The following is a 26,591-nucleotide window of genomic DNA, read 5'->3' as shown; positions in this document are numbered from 1 at the left end:
TCATTGACCCCCTCCACCCTGCACCCATCCCTCCCAGGCCTTCACCACACTATTGTCTGTGTCCATGGGCTATGCACATATGCATGTAAGTTCTCAGGTTAATTTCTCCCCACCTACCCACCCCCATCCCTACCTCCCATCTGAAATTCATCAGTCTGTTCCATGCTTCTATGTCTCTGGATCTGTTTTGTTCATCAGTTTATTTTGTTCATTAGAGTCCACATGAATGAGACCATGTGATACTTACCTTTCTCTTACTGGCTTATCTGGCTTATTTCACTTACATAATACTCTCAAAATCCATCCATGCTGTTGCAAATCGTAAGAGTTTCTTCTTTTTTACAGCTGTGAGTATCCCGTTGTGCAAATGTACCACAACTTTTTTATCCACTCATCTGCTGGTGCTCACTTGGGCTGTTTCTAGATCTTATCTATGGTCAATTGTGCTGTTCTGAAAATAGGGGTACATATATCCTTTCTGATTGGTGTTTCTGGTTTCTTAGGATATCTTCCTATAAGTGGGATCCCTGGGTCAAATGGGAGTTCCATTTTTATTTTTTGAGGAAACTCCATACTGTTTTCCACAGTGGCTGCACCAATCTGCATTCCCACCAGCAGTGTACTAGGGTTCCCTTTTCTCCACATCCTTGCCAATACTTGTCATTTGTTGATTTGTTGATGATAGCCATTCTGACAGGTGTGAGGTAATATTTCATTGTCCTTTTAATTTGCATCTCTCTGATGATTAGTGACTTTGATCATTTTTTCATGTCTCTTGGCCATTTTGATACCTTTTATTGACCCTGAGGGTAGGAGCTATATCATATATCTTCTATCCCCACTAAAACCTGAATAAATACCTGTCAATTAATTCCACTTAGCACACCGTTAGTATTCTGTAAATCATAAAGTTGGTCATCTGTAATGCTCTGAGCTAAGGGCTGTTATGAGTATATGGAGTAATGAGAAATATGATACTCACCCTTAAGAAACTTCCTGGCAAAAAGAAGAGAGGGAAAGATCTACTCAAGCTTTTATAATACACTAGAGGCCCGATGCACGAAGATTCATGCAAGAATGGGCCTTCCTTCCTCTGGCTGCCGGCACCACCTTCGCGACGGCAGTAGCTGCCTTTCTGCCTTCGCTCTGGCTTGGAGCCACCTTTCCGCCCTCCCACACTGCCCAGAGGCCTGGAGCGGCTGGGGCGGTGCCTGCGTATACAAATTAACCCACCAGGGCGTTGCGACTGTACGGTCAATTTGCATCTTTCTCTTTTATTAGTGTAGACTAGCAGCCCAGTGCATGAAATTTGTGCACGGGTGGGGGGTCCCTCAGCCTGGCCTGCACCCTCTTGCAACCCGGGACCCCTCAGGGGATGTCTGACTGCCGGTTTAGGCCCGATCCCGCAGGGATCCCTGTGGGATCGGGCCTAAACCGGCAGTCGGACATCCCTCTCGCAATCCGGAACCGCTGGTTCCTAACCGCTTGCCTGCCTGCCTGATTGCCCCTAACCACTCGCCTGCCTGCCTGATCACCCCTAACCGCTTGCCTGCCTGCCTGATCACCCCTAACCGCTTGCCTGCCTGCCTGATTGCCCCTAACCACTCTGCCTACCTGCCTGATCACCCCTAACCACTGGCCTGCCTGCCTGATCGCCCCTAACCGCCTCTGCCTGCCTGCCTGATCGCCCCTAACCACCTCTGCCTGCCTGCCTGATCGCCCCTAACCACCTCTGCCTTGTCCCCCGCTGCAGCGGCTTTGTCCGGAATGACACCCAGAAGGTCGTTTAGCTGCCCAGTCTAATTAGCATATTATGCTTTTATTATTATATATAGTAGAATGTGACAAGACCTGAAAAAAGGCAATAAATAAACCACTTTGAATACAAAGAAAAAAGAATTGTTTACACTATTGCAGTGAGAGAAGTCTTCACGAAAGACGTGGAATTTGAATTTGACTTTGAAACATGAGTGTTCTTTGGTAAGAGGAGGTGGCAGGAAATACCACATTAGTTTAGAGGAACTAATGGGAGCCAAGACTCAGATGAGAAGAAGGTTGCAGGAGCTTGACCTTAGACGTACACACGTCAAGAGACTAGTAGGAGTCACTGGGATACCTTTGAAGGTCCATGACTAGATGAGTGACATAATTAACTCTGTCTTGCAAGAAAGCTTACTTTAGCAGCAACCTATAGGAGGGGTTAGAAGAAAGGGAAGAATGAGGTTAGGAGACAAGTTGGGAAGTATTTGCCTAATCCATTTGCCTAATCCACATAGGAGGCAACAAAGGTCAAGCAGAACAAGACAGTGATAACAGGAATGGAAGTAAAATGGATAGGCTGTAGCAACTGGATGTGAATATCTCTGGATGTGAATATAACAGGAATGGAAGTAAAATGGATAGGCTGTAGCAACTGGATAGGAAATAAAGAATACTCTCAAGGTTTTTAACAGAGTGGCTGGGACTGATAAGGCCACATTACACAAAGGGGGAGCATGCAGGAGGAGGAACAAGTTTGGACAAAAAGCTTTGGAGTCCTCTGCACAGTGATGGCATAGTAATAGAACTAGTTGAAATGAGATACTGGCCAGTTACATTTGCTTTGTATTCTCTGGACCTGAATGAATACAGCAGCAAATTTAGTCTGAGTGCCCTAGGAAGCACAGATGCATTCCTATCACTCTTTGCCAGTGATAGACTAAAATTCTGATTACATCCTCTCCTAGAGCAGATGATTTCTTTCTTTCTTAAAGATCTACACTCACATAACATATTTTTTATAAGTTCCTGGAATGATTTATATACTTTAAAAGGTATAATACCTTAGTTAGATTCATGGTCAAATGATTTTTGACAAGAATGACAGACAATTCAATGGGGAAAGAATAGTAATTCCAACAAACAACACAGACAACTGGCTATCCTCATGCAAAACAACTTAGTTGACCCCCACTGTTACCAGATGGATCGGCCTGGAGTGGGATTTCCTCAGGCCAGCCTATAGTGTGTGAGTTCTTGACTCCGTGTAGGAAAGATTTCACAACAAGAGTCCAGGTGATGCTGAGAATAAGTTTATTAAACCTGGGGACAGTGAAACAAAGGACTTAGGGTAGAAGCAACAGGGGAGAGCAAGGCGGTGCTCTGCTTTGGCTCTCCAGGAATGTTACAGGGAAGAAGTGAGCCAAGGCAGGGCTGCTCTCGGCTCACAGGAAGTCAGAGAAAAAGGGGGTCTTGGAGACAGGATCAGGGGATAAGCCTGGATGAGCTGCCGCTGCCAACTGCTCCCTGGCTGCAAGTCTCATAGGGACCGTTAGAGTTTAGAAGGAAGTAAAAAGTTAATGCCTGAGAAGGGCATAGACGTGCTCTAGAACAGCGGTCGCCAACCGGCGGTCCGTGGACCACTGGTGGTCCGTGAGGTCCGAAAGGTTGGCAACCACTGCTCTAGAGAGAGCCAGCACTGGGTCTTTGTCTTCAGGGATTGTTTATCTTTTTTCTGCAGATGAGAATCTAAGGGAGGGTTTCAGCAGAATATTCATCAGCTTTCCAGGTGTGTTTTTAATATGCTGGTACATCACAATGATGTATAGGGAAGTTTGGGATTATTCTTTGGTCTGCTTTACTATTTTACTTTTATCTTGGGTCTGTCTGGCTTGAATGGGTTTTTGTTATTTGTTTCCCCGACTGCATCTGTTCTTAGAGTTGGCTGGCACATATGGCATTAACTGGGTCTCTGTCCTCTATCTCCCCGGCCGGGGTGATTTAAGGTATGTATTCTCTGGTTAGGGAGGGGAGGTATAAACCACTTATTTCAAGTGTCCTTGGTTAAGGAAGATAAGATTTGGCAACTCACTAGCTGGGTGTAAATTGTTCAAATTGTTTGATTTGTTTGATTTTCTTGTGTCCGTTTCCCTACTCCGCTTGCCCTGGAATTTTCCTAGCTTCTTACTGTCCTGCCACACTACCTCACAATATACACAAGAATTAAGTCAAAACAAATCATACTCCTAAATGTAAGAACTAGAACTCTCAGAAGACAACAGGAATATATCTTCATAACTTTATGTATTAGACAGTGGTTCCTTACATATAACAACAAAAGGCATAACACAACAAAAGAAAAATACATAAACGGGACTTCATCAAAATTAAAGCCTTTTGCACTTAAAAGGTAACAAGAAAGTAAAAAGACAACCCTGAGACTAGGAGAGATTTACTTGGAAATCACATACCTGATAGGAAACTCATATTCAGAATATATAAAGAACTCATACAAGTCAACATAAAAGAATAACCTAAATAAATGGTCAAAGGATTTGAATAGACATTTCTCCAAAGAAGATATACAAATGACCAAGAAGCACATGATAATCAACATCGTTAGTCATTAGGGAAATGCAGACAGACCCACAATGGGATACCACTTCACACCCACTAGGATGGCTATAATAAAAAAGACAGAAAACAGTAAGTATTCAAAAGGATGTGGAGAAACTGGAATCCTCATACTCAGCTAGTGGCAATGTAAAATAGTGCAGCCACTTTGTAAAAGAAGTTTAGCAGTTTCTCAAAAAGTTAAGCATAGAGTTACCATACAACCCAGCATTTGCACTCCTAGGAATATACTCATAAGAATTGGAAACATGTTCACAAAGCTTGCACACAGATGTTCATAGCAGCATTATTCATAAAAGCAAAAAAAGTACAAACAATTCAAATGTGTATCCACTAACAGATGGATAACCAAAATGTGATATATCCATATAATGGAATACTATTCAGCAGCAAAAGGGAGTCAAGTACTGACACATGCTACAACATGGATAAACCTTGAAAACACGCTAAGTAACAGAAGCCAGACACAGAAGGCCACACATTATATGATTTCATTTATGTGACATATGCAGAATATGCAAATCAATAGAGAAAGAAAGTAGATTAATTGTTTCCAGAAACTCAGAGGAGGAAGATTGAGGAGGCTGATAGACAATAGGGTGGTGAAGGGCTGGGGCTGGGGCTGGGGCTGAGGGTGACAGCCGGCTAGAAGGGGTCGGTGTGGGGGAGAAGGAGACATATGTAATACTTTCAACAATAAATTTTTTTTTTAATAGATAAGGTTTTTGGGGGAAGGTGATGAAAATATTCTGGAACAAGATAGTGCTGATGACCGCAGAACATTGTGAATGTACTTAATGCCATTGAGTCAATACCCTTAAAATGGTTAAAATGGTAAATTTTATGATATGTGTATCTTGCCACAATTTTAAAAAAGTGATTTTTACAGTATATAAATTATCTATAATAATAAAAGCATAATATGCTAATTAAACTGGACAGCGAAACGACCTTCTGGACGTCATTTTGGACGTCCTTCCAGATGAAGCCATGGCGGCAGGGGGCCAAGGCAGAGGTGGTTAGGGGAAATCAGGCAGGCAGGCAAACTTAGGGGCGATCAGACAGGCAGGCAGAGTGGTTAGGGGCATTCAGGTAGACAGGTGAGCAGTTAGGGGAGATCAGGCAGGCAGGCAAGTGGTTAGAGGTGACCAGGCAGGCAGGCAGGCAGGCAAGCGGTTAGGAGCCAGCAGTCCCGGATTGCAAGAGGGCTGTCTGACTGCCAGTTTAGGCCCAATCCCGCACGGGCTTAAACCAGCAGACGGACATCCCCCAAGGGGTCCTGGATTGCGAGAGGGTATAGGCTGGGCTGAGGGACACCACCCCCTCCCCCAGTGCACAAATTTCGTGCACCAGGCCTGTAGTGTCTCAATAAAGCTGTTATAAAAATAAAAGGCGTAATAGCATGGATTAATCACCAACAAACTGTGCTGAAGGGGGGAAGCCAATCCCAAAAGTTATATACTGGAAAATTCCATTTTTATAACATTTTGAAATGACAGTGGTTTCTAGATGTTTGGTATGAGAGTTGGGGAGATGGAGGGAAGTGGATTATAAAAAAGTAGCAGGAGGGATCCTTTTGCTGATGGAACCCTTCAGTATCTTGACTGTGATGGTGGCCATAGGACAGCAATTTTCAACCTTTTTCATTTAATGGCAGATGAACTAATTACTACAATTCTGAGGCACACCAAAAAACAATTAGATTTTTTGCTGATCTGACCAAAAAAAATAGGTATAATTTCGATTCATTCACACCAGGTGGCTATTGTTTTGGCTGTTGTATTTTTCTATTTGACAATGTAAGGAAAAGAGGTCAGTGCCCCTGACTAAGTAGTCAGGTATCAAATGTTTAAAACTCTTGCAGGGTAGCTGGTGTGGCTCAGTGGTTGAGCATCGACCAAGAGGTTGCCAGTTCGATTCCAAGTCAGGGTACATACCTGGGTTGCAGCTCGATACCCCCGACACACACACATGAAATTGGTGAAACCTGAGTAATATTGGTGGACTGTATCAGTATCAACATGCTGGTTGTGAAACTGTACTTACTGTTTGCTAGAACAAAGTACAGAATTGGGGGGAAATGGGCAACGTGTATACAGGGTCTCTCTAATATATCTTACAACTGCACATGAGTCTCAGGTATTTTAATTACCTATTATTTTCTCAATAGATAGTTCAGTTAATAAAAATGTGTAATAATAACTATCTTTGAAAACTTGTTCTGTAGGCATAGTTCCAGTCACATGTAAAGTGCACTCTTGCTACTCTTGATTGGCACAGTTGTAGTATTACCTTCACGAGCAATAACCAAAATCAAATTCCCGATGGCAGCATAGGTCAGCACTTTTACTTGTGTCTTCCTTAAAGATCAACCTGCAGCAGGTGGTTTGTTTTCGTTTGGTTTGGTTCATCACAGCAATGCAGTATTTTCCCAAAATAGAGAGAATGTATCAGGGTAGAAAGGCCTGCCTCAGACTTTTTGGAATGCTTTTAGTTAAGTCACTTTTAAGCAAAGAAAGATTTTTATTTCTTCCTGTTCTCTGATATTACAGAGTGTACATGTCACACTCTTGTTTTCAGCAAAGAGAAAATACAATTTTTAAATGAATAAAAACCACATTTCTGGGGAGTAGAAACGTTCCTGTTCACATCCCATCAAGTTACAAAGATAAACAGCAGGATTAACTGTTTACTTTAGGAGCTCCTCTGGTTTGTTTTTCAGGAGAGGAACACAATGTCCCGTGGGTCAGTTTCCTGCCTGCCCTGTGGGTGGGTGGAGCTGGGAAAGGCCCTCCGCCCACTCCACTCTCTGCTGTCTCTCCTCCTTCTCTTCCTCTCCCTCCCTCTTTTCAGTGCATCTTTCCTCTCTCGTGTTCATGTCTCCTCTCCTCCCCATTCTCCCTTTTCCTTTTTCTCTCTCGCTTCCCCCCACACACACTTCATCTAATTTCTTTGATTTCTTCCTTAAATTGAGGCTTAGTAAGGTATTATAACATGGAGCAAGGCTACTGAAGCTGACACTGACCTAGAATAAAATAGTGGGGCTGACCATGATTCCGGGAATTCTTGGTGGACTGCTAAGAACTGCTGCTCTCTTAGCTCATGTAAACATCCCACGTGTTCACTTAAATCACTTAAGTCTCCTCTTCTCCCATGTGCGTGCACACGCACACATACCCACACGTCTGCTGTTTCTCTTTTCTTGTGTATCTGTGAAATTGAGTTAGCGGTTGAAAAGGGGAAATGAGGATTTTTTGGAAAGTTGGGGAGGAGCTTTTAAAACTTCAAAGGGATTAAATGATACTCTCACTAAAACTCCCTCTACAAATCAAGTTTTACTTTTCTTAATCCTTGTGCTTTGTTCTGTTGCTTTTACAGATTAACAATACATGTAATTTTAGAATTCTTTAAAGTACTCTGTGATTAGCATGATGTGATAGTAAGCTGGTAAGAGAAGAAAAAACATTCTTAAAGACAAATATTAACTCCATAATGGACTTTTATACTTTCAACACGATAAGGCGGTGACTGAAGGGTGAACCTCTTATCTGTATTATTTTATGTGCTGGGAATGTGCTGGGAAGGTAGTTTCATTTGGCACTGACGTCAGTCAGCTCTTCCAGCGTGGCACAGGCCTCACCCTCCCGGCTCAGAAATGCATAGAATCCCGGGCCTGCTGCATGGTTCCCAATGGCTAAAACAGAGGAGACTCCGCTGTAATGCTGTGCCCTTGAACTACTTTTTGTCTGCTGTCTTATTTTCCCAGCTGGGACGGGTAGGGCATGGCTGGCTGAGAGGAGGGGCAAGCTGAAGACACTGGGTATTTTAATGATTACGCACCGCTTTACCTTACAAACAGAATCGCAGTAGCTGAATGAGGAGGGCAACATGGAAAGGCCAGTCGCAGGCTCGTTTCATTTATCAGGCAGGTTCATTTCTGTGCGGGATGGTATGCTTTCAACGCCTTTCTCCGAGCCCCTTGACACAGAAGATTGCCCCTTCCATAAAGTGCATACGCGTTACAGACTCAGGCGAGCTGGCCCACGAGAGAAAATCATCTTGTCAGTTAATTCCATTTGTAACAAAGCAGTTTAAAGGGGTCTGGATTGTAGCCAGGTAGCCAGCAGCCTGCCTCCCTCAGCCGCAGAGCCCCAAACAGAGCCTCTCCTGCCAGCTGGCCTTGCCCCTGCACCAGATGCCTAACATCAGGAAAACGGGAGGAGGGGTTTTATTTGGATGAGGGTGTATGTTTTAGGCAGGCACGCAACATTGATCTTAAATAAGTGGCATTCACTTGCCAAACTGTTATTCCAAGAATTTTGAATGGCAAACTCTGTCTCATGGAGTGAATGCAGTTATGAGACTCTTATTCTAACCACTGACATCTCCTTTCTCTCTACAGGACATTTCTCATTGCTGTTCTAGCATCTATCTAAGTCAATCACTTCTAACAGCAGCAGTGTGCCTCTCACAGGAGGCACAGGGTCCCAGCACCAGTGCTCGGAGCTGCAGGGAGTTTGGAAAGGCGCCTGCAGCCTAAGTCCTAGCTTGCCTGTCACTGGCAGTGGCGAGTTTGATATTAACCGAATGTACGTTTCACCTTGTCCAATGGGTATTCTGCGTTCCAAAGTGGGCGCTTAATTTTATGAACACTGACTCATCACATAACTTTAAAACGCCAATTCTAGCCTTCACATGGCTTGGCTAGCAGCAAAGTTCACAATATTTCAAAGTTTCTTAAGGACAGTGCTTGTTTGAAATGGTTGTCCTGCTAAGCATGGCCACAATGCGATTACGCTGTCTGCTCAGGGACCTCTAGTGTCTGAACTCCAGCCTCCTGTATAGATATGTAATTATCTAATCTTCCTTGGACTAGGATAATTGAAAAGGCCTCTAGAGAATAACCCCATTTTGCAAGAGAGAGGAATGTCAGCCAGAGCGCTGCCCCAGTTTCTCCGTGGGAGCAGCAGGGCTGGACACGGCCTCTCCACACCTGTGTTGTTTCTGCCACCTGCTTTGAGTCCCATCCCTCAACTGACCAGTTTGGACTTCCATGTTCCGTGTTAACCACCGCCGTCTCTGCCTGCCTCCCGGCTCAAGTCGCTTGACCAGCCTTCGGGTTCCACGGCTTCTGTAGTCTCTGAAATGAAGTCCCCATCTGGGCTTCCTGCCCTGAAGTTCTTTATTCTCCACCACCATGCAGCTCCTTAGAAATCTTAGGCCAGCATAGATTCTTCCCATCCCGCATGCATCATCCATGACCATCTTCTGTCATGCCTTGAAATGTTTCTAATGTTTCTAATGCTTGCATGCCGACAGAGACCTGGAAATGTTTCCAATGTGTGCTTGCATGCCGACAGAGGCCAAGAGAATGGAGTTGTGTGAGGGCTGCGATCAGAGGATGGGGCGTGGGCCCACGGACTGAATTAACAAACTGGCGCTTCATCCATGGGGCGTTGACCTAGTGTTCCTCGAACCCAGGTTTCTTAAAACAATGGGAAATTTGAATTTTATGTAAAATCACCCAATTTTTAATATATGTTAAAATTTAACATAACATCCTCTACCTTGTCTTAAGAGTTACATTTCTGAAAGAAAAATAGTATCTAATATTTTTATTAGAAAAATATTATCTAATATTATGTAATTTCACCCCATTGTTGATTCTTTGATGGCAGGAGGTAAGTGCTAACTGGCACAGATGCTGGTTACTTGCCACCCCTGGTGCCCTGGTCAGGTCACCCTCCTTGCACAGGCCTTTCACCAGGGCCTTTACTGCCCTCACCCCCCACACGGGGCCAGCCACGCCCAACCATGACACTCGCTCCACCAAGACGCCTCTGTATTGCTGCCCACACCCAGTCCTTTTTCTTCCTTCTTTACAAATGCTTGTTAAAATTTTAATTTTCTTTCAGAAATATAATTTTTATTTTAAATTAAGAACAATAGCCTGGCCGGTGTGGCTCAGTGGTTGAGTGTCAACCAACCCATGAACCAAGAGGTCGCCTTTCATCGGGCATATGCCAGGGTTGTGGGCTCTATCCCCAGGAGGGGGCGTGCAGGAGGCAGCCAACCAGTGATTCTCTCTCATCATTGATATTTCTATCTCTCTCCCACTCCCTTCCTCTTTGAAATCAACAAAAATATAGTTTAAATTAATTAAGAATAATACATTGAAATCCCCAAATATTAGTCTTTTATCTTACTACCATTTCCCCTACCTTATCTAACCTTCTTACAATTCCTCAAACATGGAAGAGCTCTTTCCTATCACAGGGTTTCTCTGTTGTAGATGCTTTTTCTCAACCTTTTGCATGATTGGCTTCTCTTTCTTCAGGACTCAACTAAAAGGTCACCTCTTTTAAGAAAACTTCCCTGGGTAGACCATCCCACCCCAGGGTAGTTTCTCAAGACACTCTGCTTATTTCCTTCCTCGCACCACCACAACTTGTGATTGTATATTTATCTGTGTTCAGTGTTTTCGTGTAGAGGTACAGAGGACAGGATTGCTCATTAGCACATACCTAGACCTCGCTAAAGGCCTACTCAAGTGGCAGTTGTACTGCACTTAACACATAAATAGATGGGTCGTAGATTCACTAGACACACCCAAAAGGCCAGGATACTGCTTTAGAGCACAGTGACAAATCCCTAAGTGCCATTGTTATTAAGAATCTTGTGAAACTTCTTCCATGGCTCTGCAGCCTTCTATGCTATGCCTCCCTACCTCTATTACACTTCTTTGTTCTTTCCCACTTGGGTTTCTGATTAAATCATATAGTCTTTGCTTATTTTGTATGAAATGTAAGATTATTGGCCAATTAAATTGTTTTCAAGGGACATTAACAGCCTATTTTTTTTATAATTTAGCATAAATCACTTACATTCTGACCTTACTACTCTGATATGATTCTTGTTGAACATTTAAAAGTATCTTTTGAAAGTTACAAAGTTGGTGAAGTTCTTCTAGATAAGTGGCCTCATTATTGACTAGTTACAATCCTATCTAATAAAGAGGGAATATGCTAATTGGCCCTCACGCCATCGCAAAGATGGCGGCGCCCACAGCCAATAAGGAGAGAATATGCTAATTGACTGCCCCACCCTCAAAGATGGCGGCATCCACAACCACAGGATGGTGGCGCCCAGTCCCCTCAGCCTGCCTCCGGAGTCCCCCAATCCCCTTAGCCCCCCAGCCACCCAGGGCCAGCCCAAGGCGCAGGCAAGCCTCAGATGGCGGCTGCCCAGCCACCCAGGGCTGCTTGAGGCTCAGGTAACCAGGGCCAGCCGAGGCTTGCGCTGCCGGCAGTGGCAGCAGCAGAGGTGTGATGGGGCATTGCCTTCCCCTGATCACCGGGTCACCTCCCGCCCCTGAGGGCTCCTGGACTGTGAGAGGGGGCAGGCCAGATTGAGGGACCCCCCCTCCAGTGCATGAATTTTCATGCACCGGGCCTCTAGTTTATATATAACTATATATTTTTTTATAATATATTTTATTGATGTTTTACAGAGAGGAAGGAAGAGGGATAGAGAGAGTTAGAAACATGGATCAGCTGCCTCCTGCACACTCCCCACTGGGGATGTGCCTGCAACCAAGGCACATGCCCCCGACCAGAATTGAACCTGGGACCCTTCAGTCCGCAGGCCGACGCTCTATCCACTGAGCCAAACAGGTCAGGGCTATATATAACTATATTTTAAACTAGAAGCCCGATGCATGAAATTCGTGCAAGAGTTGTCCCTCGTGGTCCCGGCTGCCTTGCAGCTCTGCCCCCCACCCACTGGTCATTCTGGAAGGTCATTCCGCTGTCCAGTCTAATTAGCATATTAACTCTTTATTATATAGGACTAGAGGCCTGGTGCAAGAAATTTGGGCACTTGGTGGAGGTCCCTCAGCCTGGACTGTGCCCTCTCACAGTCCGGGAGCCTTCGGGGATGTCCAACTGATGGCTTAGGGGAGCGGGCCTAAACCATCAGTTGGACTTCCTTAGTGCTACTACGGAGGCAGGAAAGACTCCCACCACCACCACTGCGCTCACCAGCCATGAGCCTAGCTTCTGGCTGAGCGGCGCTCCCCCTGTGGGAGCGCACTGACCACCAGGGAGCAGCTCCTGCATTGAGCGTCTACCCCTGGTGGTCAGTGCACATCATAGCAACCGGTTGTTCCACCATTCGGTCAATTTGCATATTAGCCTTTTATTATATAGGATAGTTTGGCCTAGTGCTAGAACAAATCCTGACCTCTCTGTAGATTAGATTTCGATATTCTTATTTTATGATCATTATGCAGTTTGCCATTGGTTCATTCCTTGTTGCCGCTTGGTGCTTCCTTTGCAGACTATAATGCTTCTTGCTCTGGGGTACTCTCTTGCGTTCCACTAGGCTAAATTGGTCACTCTTCTGCATTCTTATAGCTTGTTACTGTGATGTGATGCTATGGCACAAAAAATGTCAAAAACAGGGGCCTCCAGTTTAAGACCTGATTTTGCAACCTGCTTACTGTCTTGACTAGTCATTTAACACACTGACCCTCACTTTCCTCATCTATCAAATGGAGGTGATAATGTCCACTTTCCTCAGCTGAAGAATTAAATAGACAATATATGAGAATGCTCTAATTAGCCATAATACATGCATTAGTGTTGTGTTAATGTTGCCCTGTTATCTTTTATTAGATTTCCAATTCTATTTTTTTTTTATTCAAACCACTCCTCTCATATATCCTACAAAATTATAAGCCCCAGTAAGCTTCAAATGAATTCCTTAATGAGTGAGTAGGTGAATGACTATTTCTATGAACACCATCTGCAATTAGTTATTATGTGATTTTGCTATATATGTGTTCACAGGGACTCGTCCAGTCTCTCATTCATGGATGGAGTATTTATTGATGGCATGCTATAGCTCATATAGAGAACTTTGGAGCAATTTCAACCCTTATATTTTCAGGGTGGAATTAGTAGTTTTCATGTAGATACTTTTGCATAAGGTTTCCTTATAATGGAGATTTCCACACATTAATTAATATTACTCATTGTGTTATTTTATCCCACTACATTCATTTAGATTTGTTTATGTTGTTGGCTCAGTAGTCCTTGTATCTTAGACCTTCAGCTGGGATAATTTTCTTTTTTCTAAATTACAGAATTTAGAAATTGTTTTAGGAATTACCTTAGTATTTACTAACTACTAAATATTTCAGCCTCTGTAGGTGGAAATGTGCCCAGTGTTTCTTTATTTAAAAACTAATGGCCTGGTGCAAGAAATTCATGAACATTAAAAGGGAATTAATTAGAGGAAATATTTTACTATTGCTATTTGCCCTTTCTCTATAATAGAAGTGTCAGAGATGAAAGAAAATTAGTAAAATGTATATGAAAATAATATGTAAATTTATTAATAAATAAACAATAACAACATGATATAACACAACAAAGACATGATATAAAAACAACAAAAATATGATATGAAAACAATAAAAACATGATATAAAAACAAAATTGATTCAAACAATGACTGGGTGCCAGTATCCGGCTCCCTCCTCCCTCCTGTCAGAGTCTGGGGCGCGCCACGGGACCCAGAGTCAAGTCCCCATCCACCCGCATGCACCTCGAAATCGAGACCCAGACCTGGCTGGCCCCACCCCATTGGGCGAGACCCAGACCTGGCTGGCCCCACCCCCATCAAGCCCCACTGGCGGGGGATGCAGCGTCAAGTCCCTGGCCGGTGCTGGGCGGGGATGCAGCATCAAGTCGCACCTTGCTTTGCACCTCGCCGTGCACACAGCCCCACCCACCTGCACCTGCCGCACACGCAGCCTCCTGCTGATCGGTCGTTACGGTGTGAGGGCATCACAACCATTAGCATATTAGCTCTTTATTATATAGGATGTCTTTATTTTGCCATCATTCTATTTTTTTACTATTTTTTATTTACCAATTACAGTTTGCATGCAATATTACTTTACATTAGCTTCAGGTGTACATTAGAGTGGTGAGACAATAGTATAGTTTACCCCCTCCAATATTTCCAGGACCCACCTGGCACCATACATAGTTATTGCAATATTATTTACTATATTTCATAAGCTGTACTTTACATCCTTGTGACTGTTTTGAAATTACCAATTTGTACTTTATATTCCTATACCTGTTATGGAAGGCGAGGGAAGAGGATGCTCGTTCTGGGCAACAGTAATATGTTTGATTTGAAAGGATGACCTTCTTCGTGTGCTTTTAAGCCTCATTTTGCTTAGGATTTAGTTCTATGCCAAAAGAGAATTCTGTCTCTATCGTTTGAGAACAGTGATCAAATGCCTGCGTATACAAATCTAAAAAGTGCATGTTTGAATTCAACTTCATTTGTCCTGATCTGTTGTATCAAAAACTGTTCCAGTAAAAACAACTGTGAATGCTTTTTTGTAGAGTCTGCCTCCTGGTGCAGGATGCCTACGGAATGTTCGGCGAAGTGCACTCAGAGGGCACCGCCTTAAAGGACAGACGGTTGGAGGGGCAGTCCTGCCGCCTGGCGGGCATGAAGGTGCTGCAGAAGGCCACCCGAGGAAGGTGAGACGCACTGTAACGGCATCCAGCTTGCTACATGACTGGCTCTTTTATCAGTATTTTATCTCTGATTTTATTTTTAAAGACAATAAACTCTAGGATCTTAGAATTTGCCTGTAAAACAAGACAGAGGTTGAGGGGAGCCCATAAAGTACCTCTGGGGGCAAAAAAAATGGTAATGACAGCAAGAACAGGTATGCAGGTGTAGCAATTCATAATTTTATTAGATTAAGAAAATTTAGAAATGTTAAGTATGTGTATTTTAATTCTAAATACTTTTCTGTATGTTGTCCTAGCTCTAACAAGTCAGCTTTATATGAGTCTGTTTATGTAAATGAAATTTTGTGAAGAGGCATCTTAAAAGCTTTAAGTTAAACTCTTAAGTTGTCACATATTTTGCTCTCCATAGTAAGAAAGCTTTGTTATCCACCACGGTTCATGGCACCTCACCCTGAAATGTGATTTTGGATAGGCAGAGGTGGAATGGTACATAAAGCTGGCCCAGACTGTGGCTCCCACATCTCCAATTACCTTCTTAATCCATGGTTTCGGGAAGAGAAGAAACGTTTTTAATGAAACTATTTAGGCATATGGAGAATTAGTGTAAACCCTGAAGTGGGTTTTCTCAATTTTATTGTAACCTCTCTTTCCTCAAATAGTGTCTTATTTTAACTCTCTTGATGTTGATGTTGTATTTAATTATGGTAACATTTGAGCTTATAACAGTGTCTGAGGGAGAGAAAAAACATTATGAGTATACGATATTGTGATTTTGAAGCAGTTATGGATAACATCTTTTAGTGGTTTGTATAAGGACGCTTCTAGCCATCATTCTGGATTGTGAGCATCTACCGAGCATTACTGACGGGCCCCATAGACAGGCAGCTCTCCCCCGGGCCTCAACTCTGTCCCCGCCTTTCATATGGCGCTTGCAGATGAGTGATGGCTCTACCCAAGAGCTTGTTTTTCTGAAAGATGTGTACTTCATAGACAGATCTCCTGTAAGCTATGACTAGATACAACAATATTTTATTGATCCATGTAGATTTGCTTTGTGATAAATGCTTCTTTTGTTTATAAAAGGATAGCTGTATTATAATGTAATTGCCATATAGATTGGGGCAGGGTGGGAGGGGCAGTGCCCAGATACTTGGAATGCATGCTAGACATTGGGTCATGTGAACCTTATGCTTATTAAGGCGGAACATCATTTTAGTCCTCAGAATCTCAAGCATCTGAAAAGACTAAGTGTAGTCCTGGTTACAGTTATCACTGCCTTGGCACTGACCTGGCATTAACCCCATCAGGGCCATTTAGGAAGTTATATTCTTTGGTACGAACCCTGCACTCAGGGTCACCAGCAGGCTCTCAGGGTGGGACAGCCTTGCCATGGCAGCTGTGTTGCTCCAGCTGGCGGGTTTCCTGGCGTGCTCCGCTCCGGGAGACGCTCTTCTTGCTGGAGACTGTGGGATGTAACTTCTAGTGGAAATACTGCAGCCAGGACTGGAACCCAGGGGTCTTTGCCTGTCAAGTTCATGTGTTTTTATCATGTGTACCTGATAACATTTAACGGAGTGTTTCTGTGTAACACTGAAAGCTTTACTACTAACTACCACATTGCCGTAGGAAACACTTTTTCCATGGGAAATGCACTGTGTATTTCAAATAATTCATTTACAAACTTTTGAAAGCCATTCCTTTATAGTTGGTGACTAAATATCTGATGCCCTTTTTTAGCTTGGGATTAATTTATGTTATATGTTTAAACTTATTTTGGTATGCGGCCATCCAAATATTTATTTAGATTGTCTTTTCTTTTGGAAGCTTTATTTCTTCAAAACAATTTATTAAATAGTTTTGGAATGCTAGGTGTTATAATTGTGATGTTATCCATTGTCAGTCAGTCATTCATCTGTGGCCTGGTAAACATAAATTGTCTGTCTTTTTTCCCAAAAAAACACTGTGTTTCTTAGCAACTCACATAAACTATAACAAAATATACTTCTCATAAACCTAATACACTTACTTCCAAAAATTCAAGCTAAAATCATTAGTTATAATTATACTAGAGGCCCAGTACATGAAATTCATGCACTGGAGGGAGGGTCCCTCAGCCCGGCCTGCCCCCTCTCACAGTCTGGGAGCCCTCAGGGGCAGGAGGCGAACCATCGATCAGGGGAAGGCGACTCCCCATCACACCTCTGCTGCTGCCACTGCCGGCAGCGCAAGCCTCGGCTGGCCCTGGTTACCTGAGCCTTGGGCGGCCCTGGGCAGCTGGGCAGTCGCCATTTGAGGCTTGCCTGTGCCTCGGGCCGTCCCTGGGCAGCTGGGGGGCTGAGGGGACTGGGGGACTCCGGAGGCAGGTGCGCAAAGTGTGCCTGCTGCCCTGGTGGGGCTGAGGAGACTGAGCGCCGCCATCTTATGGCTGTGGGTCCTGCCATCTTTGAGGTTGTGGCAGTCAATTAGCCATATTCCCTCCTTATTGGCTGTGGGTGCCGCCATATTTGAGGGCAGGGCAGCCAATTAGCATATTCCCTCCTTATTGGCTGTGGGCGCCGCCATCTTTGTGATGGTGTGAGGGTCAATTAGCATAGTCTCTCTTTATTAGGTAGGATAATTTCAGTATCTAATAGAGAAAATAACTTTTTTGCCAGTTGGAAGATAATTGTATGTTTAGGCTAATCATGGAGTCTTTTAGATCTTGGCTACCAGATTTCATCTGGTCCATGATTATAATGACAGAAACCACTATTCCACACAATGGGTTTGAAGTGGACTGGTGACCTCGGAGCTGCTCATTCCGACAGAGCTGTTGGACCACTCTGCAGGGAGCACCGCTCTGTTATCTGCTGCATTTGGGATGCCTGCAGAAAAACGGCCATCATATCTTTGTGTTTCTCTGACATTTGGGGAGGTGAGTGTTTATACTGACTAGGTAAAATAAGAAGAGTCAGAAAAGTAGTCTGGATCTTCATTTTCAAAACAACCCTGAGGCATGCTTGCCAAGCAGGACATGGACCTCTGCCTGTGCTTTCCTTCTAGGGCATCCCCACTGTTTTTTCAGTGACTTCTCTAAGGGGCACCCCTGACCTTTGCCCTCCCAAGTGGCTGTGCAGCAGTTTAGTAGGTCAGACAAGCTGAAAAGTCACCTTATTTTGGTGTCATTCTGTGTATGAACTTTATCTTTTTATTGCGAATTATTCTTCTATTTTTCTATGATAAGGCAATACGGGGGTTGGGGGGAGAAATTTCGTGAACTATATTAACCCTATAGACATGGAAACTAGCTAGCAAAATTTTTTGTGGAGAAGGTAACCTTTTTGGGTTCAAAATCCTAGTAGTATATATGTTTCAAATTATTAAACAAAACTACTAATCTCTGTGTCTAAAACATTAATTTATAGTTAATGTTTTATTTAGAGCTCGTGAATGCCCTTTAAGAGGAATGTATCGGAGGGACTTTACTACAGAGCTTAGTCAGGATTCACTGTGCATAGAGGGCTCTCCCTGAGGGCTGAGAATGACAAGGAAGCAGTAGATACCATCTTTGGCCTTGAATTGTATCCCTTAGAACAGAAAACTAGACAGGCACAAGTATTTGAGCAGTTGATGCTTTAAGTGACTAGATTTTAACTGGCTGGTCTCAGAAGATCTCATGAAAGGTGTGAGTGAAAACAAATGCCTTAAACATCTTCATCTGGCAGAAGGAGACACTCTTCAAACTGGTGAAATGTTACCTGTGGAGACATAAATGTAGGATTAGGAAAGATAGATGCAAAAGAGGAAGAAAGAGGATTATTAAAACAGCAATTCAGTCATTTATTCTAGAAATATTTGGTAGCTCTGAGTGCTATGCCCCTGGCTAACTACTGCAGCCTTGAGCTATATGCTAGATTTGGTGGATTTATCCTAGACCAGAACATACTGAGGTATAAAGTCAGCTAGATAAAACCAATAAAGTCTTAAGTCCTATTAGGGTCATTATGAGTTTTTTGAGAGAAGAAAAGAGGTAATGAAAATGAAGTTAAGATTATCCTACTATTGTAGCTATAATAGATTTGATATAAAGGGAGAGATTGGGGCAGGGCTACAAGTTTGGAAACTTCTGCAGAAATTGAAGGAAGAACAAAGAACCAGTTGCTAGTTGATTTTTTTCTTTTTCTTTTTTTTATTGTCTAAAGTTTTACATATGTCTTCTTTTTCTCCAATGATCCTCCCCGCCCCCAGCCATTCCCATCCCGGGCAAGCCCCCACTTCCCCAGTGTCTGTGTCCATTGGTTATGCTAATATGCATGCATACAAGTCCTTTGGTTGCTCTCTAACCTGCCCCCCGCCCCTACCATTTGTCTCTGGATCTATTCTTGTTCATCAAATTTTGTTGATCATTATATCCCACATATGAGTGAGATCATGTGATACTTATCTTTCTCCGACTGGCTTATTTCGCTTAGCCTGATGCTCTCCAGTTCCATCCATGCTGTTGCAAATGGTAAAGTTGATTTTAAATGCATGGTTCCTCCAGGCAGCTGCGGTAGGAGCTGTGGCAGATGCCAAGAGTATAAAATAGGCCACTTCCTCCGAGAGCTCATAGACCAGCGGGAGAGCCCAGGAGGAAACCCAGAAAGACACCAACTAGCAAGTGCCTAATACAAAGAGCTGTGGGCGGATAGCCACCTTTAACCTTTTGCACTCGGATGTCCAGTGTGACTCGACAGGGTTAGCATTAGAATAAAGGAATCGAGAAAAAAGCAAGCGAGTGCAAAGGGTTAAGAGAGGTTTAAAGGGTGGGTTAAGATTTAGGAGCCCTGCAGAGAACTGGAAAGGCCTGGGTCTAGGACTAGAGAGAGGAAGGGAGGAAGGACAGCCTCTATTGTCTAAACATCCATTTGTCTCCCTTAAGAAAGTATGAAGTTAGTATAGCACTGGTGTCTGGTCAATTTTAATGTCTGATCGAGTAAGGGGTTGGCTCTTGGGAGGGGGTTACTTTTTAGGGACTGATCCAATAAATAGTTATTGTTTAAATATCAGCTTTTGTTTTCAAGGTAACCCATGAAGTACTGATAAATTTTATACTAGAAGCCAAGCTTAGTCAGCATGCCCAAACACTAACTCATGGTCAGGAAAAAAAAGTCCCTTAGAAGTCCACCTCCCAGTCCCCAGCCATTGTACTTGCGGCCTTTGCATGGCGTAGACAATCAATCAATATTGACGTCAGTGAGAACGCCTAGTGGCTGTATTTCAGCCTCCCTGCCAATTATTAATTAAGCTCTTAAGGGCAGGAGCTGTTTCTTGCTCACCATCGTATTTCTTGTTTGCAGACTCTGTTCTCACCCCCTTCTTACAGAAGAGGGCCTGAAACAGAGATGAGGGGGATTACCTAAGAGTCACACAGCTGGCTAGGGGTCAGACTGTGGTGTGACTCTGGGCTGCGGGTTCCGGGATGTTCAGTCTCCTGTGGAGACTCTCACCTTCCCTCCAGCTGAGTGTGACCCAGAGTGCGCAGAAGTGCAGTAGAAGGGAATCGTTAGGAATTGTTCAACGCAAGTTGATGGGCCGGGTCAGGGTTATCATTTCACACGCTATCATTTAACAGGAAATACATAGTGGTAAGAGCTCTCCTTGGGTAAGAAACTTCAGTAGTAAGTAAAATTTCTTTGATTTTTCTCAAAAGACCACCCTTTCAAAGGGCCACACACTTCCCTTGGGGTTTGATGTACAGAATCTCTTTGCTCATTGGTCTGGTTGGAAACCTCTTTTAAAATTGACATTCTTAAGAATTCCTTTACAATTTCGAGTCATAAAATTGTTCCTGGTGGGTTCACCCAATTTTCTGCCAGGAGAATAAAATGTCACTGAAAGAGAACGTACTAAATCTTGAAACCAAGGATGAGCAATGAAGCAAAAGACAGTTCCCCTAAAGAGGCACCATGCTATTAATTCAAGCCCTTAATCAGTTTAGTAAGTTCAGGTAGTTGGTGAGTTCTTGATTTCCTGCAGGAAAGGTTTCACAGCAGGAGTTCTTTAGGAGATGGGTGCCTGTGGGGGAAGAAGAAGGAGAGGGGAATAGGACTGGGGGGCGGGGCTGTGCTCCCCAGAGGGAGAGTGCATGCTGGGTCCTCTGTTTTGAGGCTTGTATCTCTCTTTTGCAGGCAGGAATCTTAGAGGAGGGTTTTAGCAGAATAGTCATCAACGTTCCTAGGTGTGCTCTTTCAGGGTTGTGGTCTCTACTGATTGGTCAGCGTCATGGTGGGGTGGGGGTCCTTACTCATTGTAGCTGATCCTGTCATTGCCCACCTGTTTAGCTGCTTTTCTGGGCCTGGAGCTGAAATACAACTGAGGCCTAGATGTTATCTCTAGGGAGGTGACCTATATCTGCTGTAAGTTGCTTAGCCTTGTTTTACCTGTCTGTCTCAGTTTCCCTCTTCCACTTGTCCTGGCTTACTGACTTATCTCACTTTAACAGTAGAGTTTGGGGGGTCTCTTTAACATTTGTACATAGAAACAAACAACAGTAAAAGAGTACGTGAAGTAGATTAGAAATGGCGGCGGAGTAAGTGGGTGCTGCACTGACACGCTCCCAGGACCAAACTGGAATTACAACTAAAATACAGAAAAGCTTCCTGAATACTCAACGGAAGACAGAAGACTCGTTGGAGAGAACCCTGATAACCGAGGACCGAAAGTGGAGACCACACAGGAACTGGTCGGAGGGTCTGAGGCATGAAAGGGCTGGCCAGGCTCCCACAGACAACTGAAGTCCCGGAGAGATATCTCAGCTGTGGGGGGTGCCACTGAGAACTCTGGGGTCTAATTCCCAGCTGGGCTACCTACCCAGTGAGAAGGGTACCCACATAACATCTGGATGTGAAAAGCAGTGGGGTTGCTCTCTGCCAGGGAGACACGGCTGGAAGCTGGCACCCACTTAAAGGGCCAATGCACAAAATTCCCTGTGTAGCCACTCACCCTGTGCTCTGTCAGAAGGAGGGCAGAGTGGACTGTAGCTGTGTGAGCAGAAGCCAGGATTGGGGGCTCGGGGGCTAGAGCTCAGAAGGCAGACACCCCAGTTTCCTGTGGTGAGTCATTCCCTCACGGTCCAGAAGTCATCTTTCTTACACAGACATTTGCTATACAGATGGCTTTGCTTGGGGGGAAGACAATTGACCCACCCTATTGGAAAACACCTTGATGTGGAGTTGCTAAGGGCCATTAAGAGACCGAGAATAACAGTTAGCCTCCAGGCAGAAGCAATTGCCCCACCCTATTGAAAAAACTCTCACCACATCTGTGGACGATTGCCTGAGGGCTATTCAAGCCTAAATCCAATCAGTCTGCAAGCAGAGGTGGTTTCTGGAAGCTTTAAGTCTTTGTCTGATCTCATTAGTCAGAAAGAGCCTTTGACACTGTTCTGTACTAGAGATTGAAAGGTGTAGCAGATCTACCTAAATCATAGTCACAAACCCAAACAGACAGCCAAAATGAGAAGACAAAAAACCCCCCAATGAAAGAACTAGAGAATTCTCCAGAAGAAGAGATAAATGAAATGGAGATAAGAAATTTATCTAATTTAGAATTCAGAATAATGATGGTAAAGATGCTCAATAGCATGAGTAGATATAGTAACTATGAAGACAGAGTAAAGAACAACATAGCACAAAGAACACATTGGAAGGAATACACAGCAGATTAGGGGAAGCCAAGGATCGAATCAGTGAATTAGAAGATAGGGTAGAAAAAAATCATTCAATCTTAGATGCACAGAAACAATGGAGAGGGCTTGCTTAAGACAAAGATGAACCTTTCACTAAAAAGTGATATGCCTGCGGCAGGATACCCATGATGACCTACCCAGTTAGGAATTTATGACCAGATCACCCTGTGGGGTTGCTTTCCATTGAACCCCTTATTTTTCTGTCCACAACATGGTTGAAGTATCTCCTTGTAAGTTCTTCCAATAAAATAATGGGTTCTAATAACCTAGATTGTAACTTTTTAATGTAGGGCATTTTGGAAGGTAAAATAAGTTCTATAAAGTTTTTCTTTGGAATAATTACATTTTAAGAAGATGGAGTCGCCCTGACCAGTTTGGCTCAGTGGATAGAGCATCAGGCCGTGGATTTGAAAGGTCCTGGATTCGATTCTGGTTGAGGGCATGTACCTTGGTTGCAGGCTTGATCCCCAGTAGGGGGTGTGCAGGAGGCAGCTGATCAATGTTTCTCTCTCATCAATGTTTCTAACTCTCTATCCCTCTCCCTCTCTGTAAAAAGTCAATAAAAATATTTTTTTAAAAGAAGATGAGGTATATTTTCCTACTTGTTGTTTGCTTAATCCCTTTATTTTTGAGAGTTTTTGTTGTTACTGTGAACTGACAGTTACTTATATTAGTGATTCTAATAAAAGATTAATAGAGATAGTAACTTTTATTTTTATTTTAGAGGAAAAGTATTTTTTGAAATTTGAGGTCTTCATCCCAAATCACACAAATCATGATTACAATGTATAGTTCAAGATGTCAACTGTTTATTCAATTCCGAACATATTTGGTTGATTAGCTTCAAATCTGCTTACTGGTAAATGAGATCAACTGGGGCACCAAGGAAAACAGGAAAATACAAAAGAAGTTAAGTGGGTGGATCTACCATTTATCAAATGCCAGACCCATGCTGGGTATACATGTGCCCAGGTAGTGGGTGGGAAAGGTCCTGGGCCACTGTCTTCCCGTCACCATGGCTTTCTCCCTGAAGCCATCCAGTTAGCAGTGCAGGTTGATTTGTTATTTAGGTTGGAGCCAGTCCCTTGGTAAAGGGTGTTTTGTGGTTTATTCTTCATTATTTGACATGCCAATAGTACTAACCAGGAGGCTTCTTGATATGTAAATTCGTAATAATAGAATATATTGTAAGGAGGCAGGTTTTTTGTTTTGTTCCTTAAGTATCACAGCATACTTGTATTAATGTTTGGTAAACATTTGTATTGCTCCTTCTTGGACAACATGGTGCTGTCTATATTGCTCTTGAGAGTCTAAAGATCAGAACTATACATGGTGAATGGACACCACATTTTACAGAAAACACAGTGTTTCCAAGTGAATCTGTGGGGTATTGCAAAGCCTACATCTTTAGTTAGTATGGGAACTTGTTTGCCTGAGGCAACAGAGAAAAAATAAATATTATCAAAGGCAACAGACCTTTGACCTCCCAAAGGCAGTTTGCCTTGAGTTCTTGCCAAAAAACACTGTCCTACCAATGTGGCAGGCATACACTGATTCAGAGATGGCACAGCTGGGAAGCCCAGCCTACGGCTTGATGATGAAAAATGAGACATGTTTAAAATCTTTCATCCAGAAAAAAAAAGCAAAATTGGTATCCATCCCAGTCAAAAGTTGAAATTATTTGTGCCCAAAATGTTAACAGTGAAGTTCACTTCTTGAAAACAGCAACCTATATATATATATATATATAAAAGCCTGAGTGACCGTCACAACCGAAACAACCAAACGGATGACCGAACAGGCTGCATGGGGCGACCACGCCAGCAGGGGTTTAGTGAGGGCTGACCAAACGACTGAGTGGAGTGACCAGGCTGGCAGGGGGCGGGGGGGAGTAGCGAGGGACAACCAAAGGACTGAACAGCAGGCTGCATGGGGCAACCAGGCCAGCAGGGGAGGCAGTTGGGGGTGACCAGGCCACAGGGGGAGGCAGTGAGGGGCGACCAGGCTGGGGGGGGGGCAGTTGGGGGCAACCAGGCCGGCAGGGGGTGTGCAGTAAGAGGCGACCAGGGCAGCGGGGGAGGCAGTTAGGGGTGACCAGGCCAGTGGGAGGGGGGCAGTTGGGAGTGACCAGACCAGCAGGGGGGGGGGGGACAGTTAGGGGCGATCAGGCAGGCAGGCAGGTGAGCAGTTAGGAGCCAGTAGTCCTGGATTGTGAGAGGGATGATCGACTGCCGGTTTAGGCCCAATCACCAGGATTGGGCCTAAACCGGCAGTCGGACATCCCCTGGGGGGTCCCAGATTGGAGAGGGTGCAGGCTGGGCTGAGGGGACCCCCCCCCATGCACGAATTTTGTGCACCGGGCCTCTAGTCTATATAATAAAAACGTAATGTGCTAATTAGGCCGGACGACCTTCCAGATGAAGCCGGAAGGTTGAAGCCGCAGCGGTAGAGGCCAAGGCAAAGGCAGCCACCGCTGCGGCCGGGGCAAGCCCCTGGCACGAATTTCATGCATCAGGCCTCTAGTTTCAATATAATTGCAAATAAATTGCGTTTGCAAAAAATTGATTTTGTGCTATTACCGGGACCCTACAAGGTGGCTGTCATGTTGGGGGTAAGGGTACATCTTCGTTTGTTAGATTCCATCCGTAGGCTGACTTTGGTGGGCCTCCTGCAGCGTTAGCCATAAAGGTTTCTCTAAGGTGGATGAGGGTGCAGTGCTATGGAGGAGACGGGCTGCTGCTGTTGTAGTTGACAAGGGGGAGCGTCCTACTCTGGGCAACAAAGGCCGCACTACATTGAAACAAATGCAGAACGTGCTGCAGAGCGGCCTCATGGGTGATGTAGCTTGGAATTCTAGTTGTACTGAGTTTTGTGCTGTTTGGGGGTTTATGCCTGCCAAAGCGATAGTCTTCAACTTGAAATGGGATCCTGTGCTTGACTTCAGAACTCGTCCTCAGAATGCAGCCTACTCTGGACCTCCTGGTCGTAGGTTAGTGTAGCTGGGTGTAGGAATCGGACCAGACAGATGGAAATGTGGGATGTCAAAAACTACAAATTTATTTCTCAACCCGCGGCCTCTGATTCCACATATTTTGCTTGGTGCCCAGATAGTAAGCATATTTTAACAGTGCCTTTTGCTCCCAGGTTATGTGTAATAATGGGTACAATTTTTGGTGCATTATACTGGCTCTGTCTTGCACAAGCGTAATGTGCCATCAAATGCAAAATTATGGCGGGTTTCTTGGCAGTCATTTTTAGATGGAGGATTACCAGAAAAAGAAGGAACTTACCAGACAGTTCCAAGTGATGTACCCAGTAAAGAACCAAAAGCTGCAATAGCGTATAGACCCGTGGCTTCAGGAAGTAAACCAATCACCAATTCCTAACTTGCATGAGGAGGAACCATTTCAGAATATGAAACCACAACCAGGAAATGATAAGCCCCTATCAAAAACAGCCCTTAAAAATCAAAGGAAGCCTGAAGCTGAGAGAGCTGCAAAGCAGGAAGCAAGAAGTGACACAAGTACAGATTTGGCGCCTCTTCCTGCCCCTGTGTCTGCAGACCTCAGCACAAAATACTCTCAGTCACCTTCTGGAGAACCCGAGATAGACCCAAAATCAAGAGCTTAAAGAGGAAACAAAGCAATCAGACAACTGAAAGAACAAGTAGAAGCTGGAAAACAGCTAAAAAAAAATCAGTTGGAGAAAGTTCAAAAAGAGAAAGCCCTTCTCCCGGAGCTGGAAGATTTGGAACTGGGTGTTTAAAGATTAACAGAAAGCAAGTTAGTTACCAGAAAGCTCTGCAAACACATCTGTTAAGTTCGTTGCTGTACGCAGAGTATCTGTCTGCCCACATTTAATATTCATCTCTAATTTTAACCATTTGCCCAAGATTCTGCATATGTATCAAATTATTTCATAATGTTTAT

At 43.9% G+C, this 26,591-nt stretch overlaps 1 protein-coding gene and 1 pseudogene across 3 annotated transcripts in view; both read left to right on the top strand.

The window, feature by feature from the left end:
- The window catches only part of SPIDR (scaffold protein involved in DNA repair), a 341,673-nt gene that overhangs the window by 273,986 nt on the left and 41,096 nt on the right, over positions 1-26,591 (top strand). For all 3 annotated transcript variants that reach the window (XM_054708421.1, XM_054708419.1, XM_054708422.1), the window contains one exon: positions 14,817-14,957. In XM_054708421.1, coding sequence (XP_054564396.1) covers positions 14,817-14,957 — 141 coding nt within the window. The remainder of the gene's footprint in view (positions 1-14,816; positions 14,958-26,591) is intronic.
- Positions 21,494-26,427, top strand: LOC103287684 (eukaryotic translation initiation factor 2A-like; annotated as a pseudogene).

This window comes from Eptesicus fuscus, chromosome 19 (genome assembly GCF_027574615.1).
Source record: "Eptesicus fuscus isolate TK198812 chromosome 19, DD_ASM_mEF_20220401, whole genome shotgun sequence".
Taxonomy (NCBI): domain Eukaryota; kingdom Metazoa; phylum Chordata; class Mammalia; order Chiroptera; family Vespertilionidae; genus Eptesicus; species Eptesicus fuscus.
This window is presented reverse-complemented; position numbering and strand designations above follow the sequence as displayed.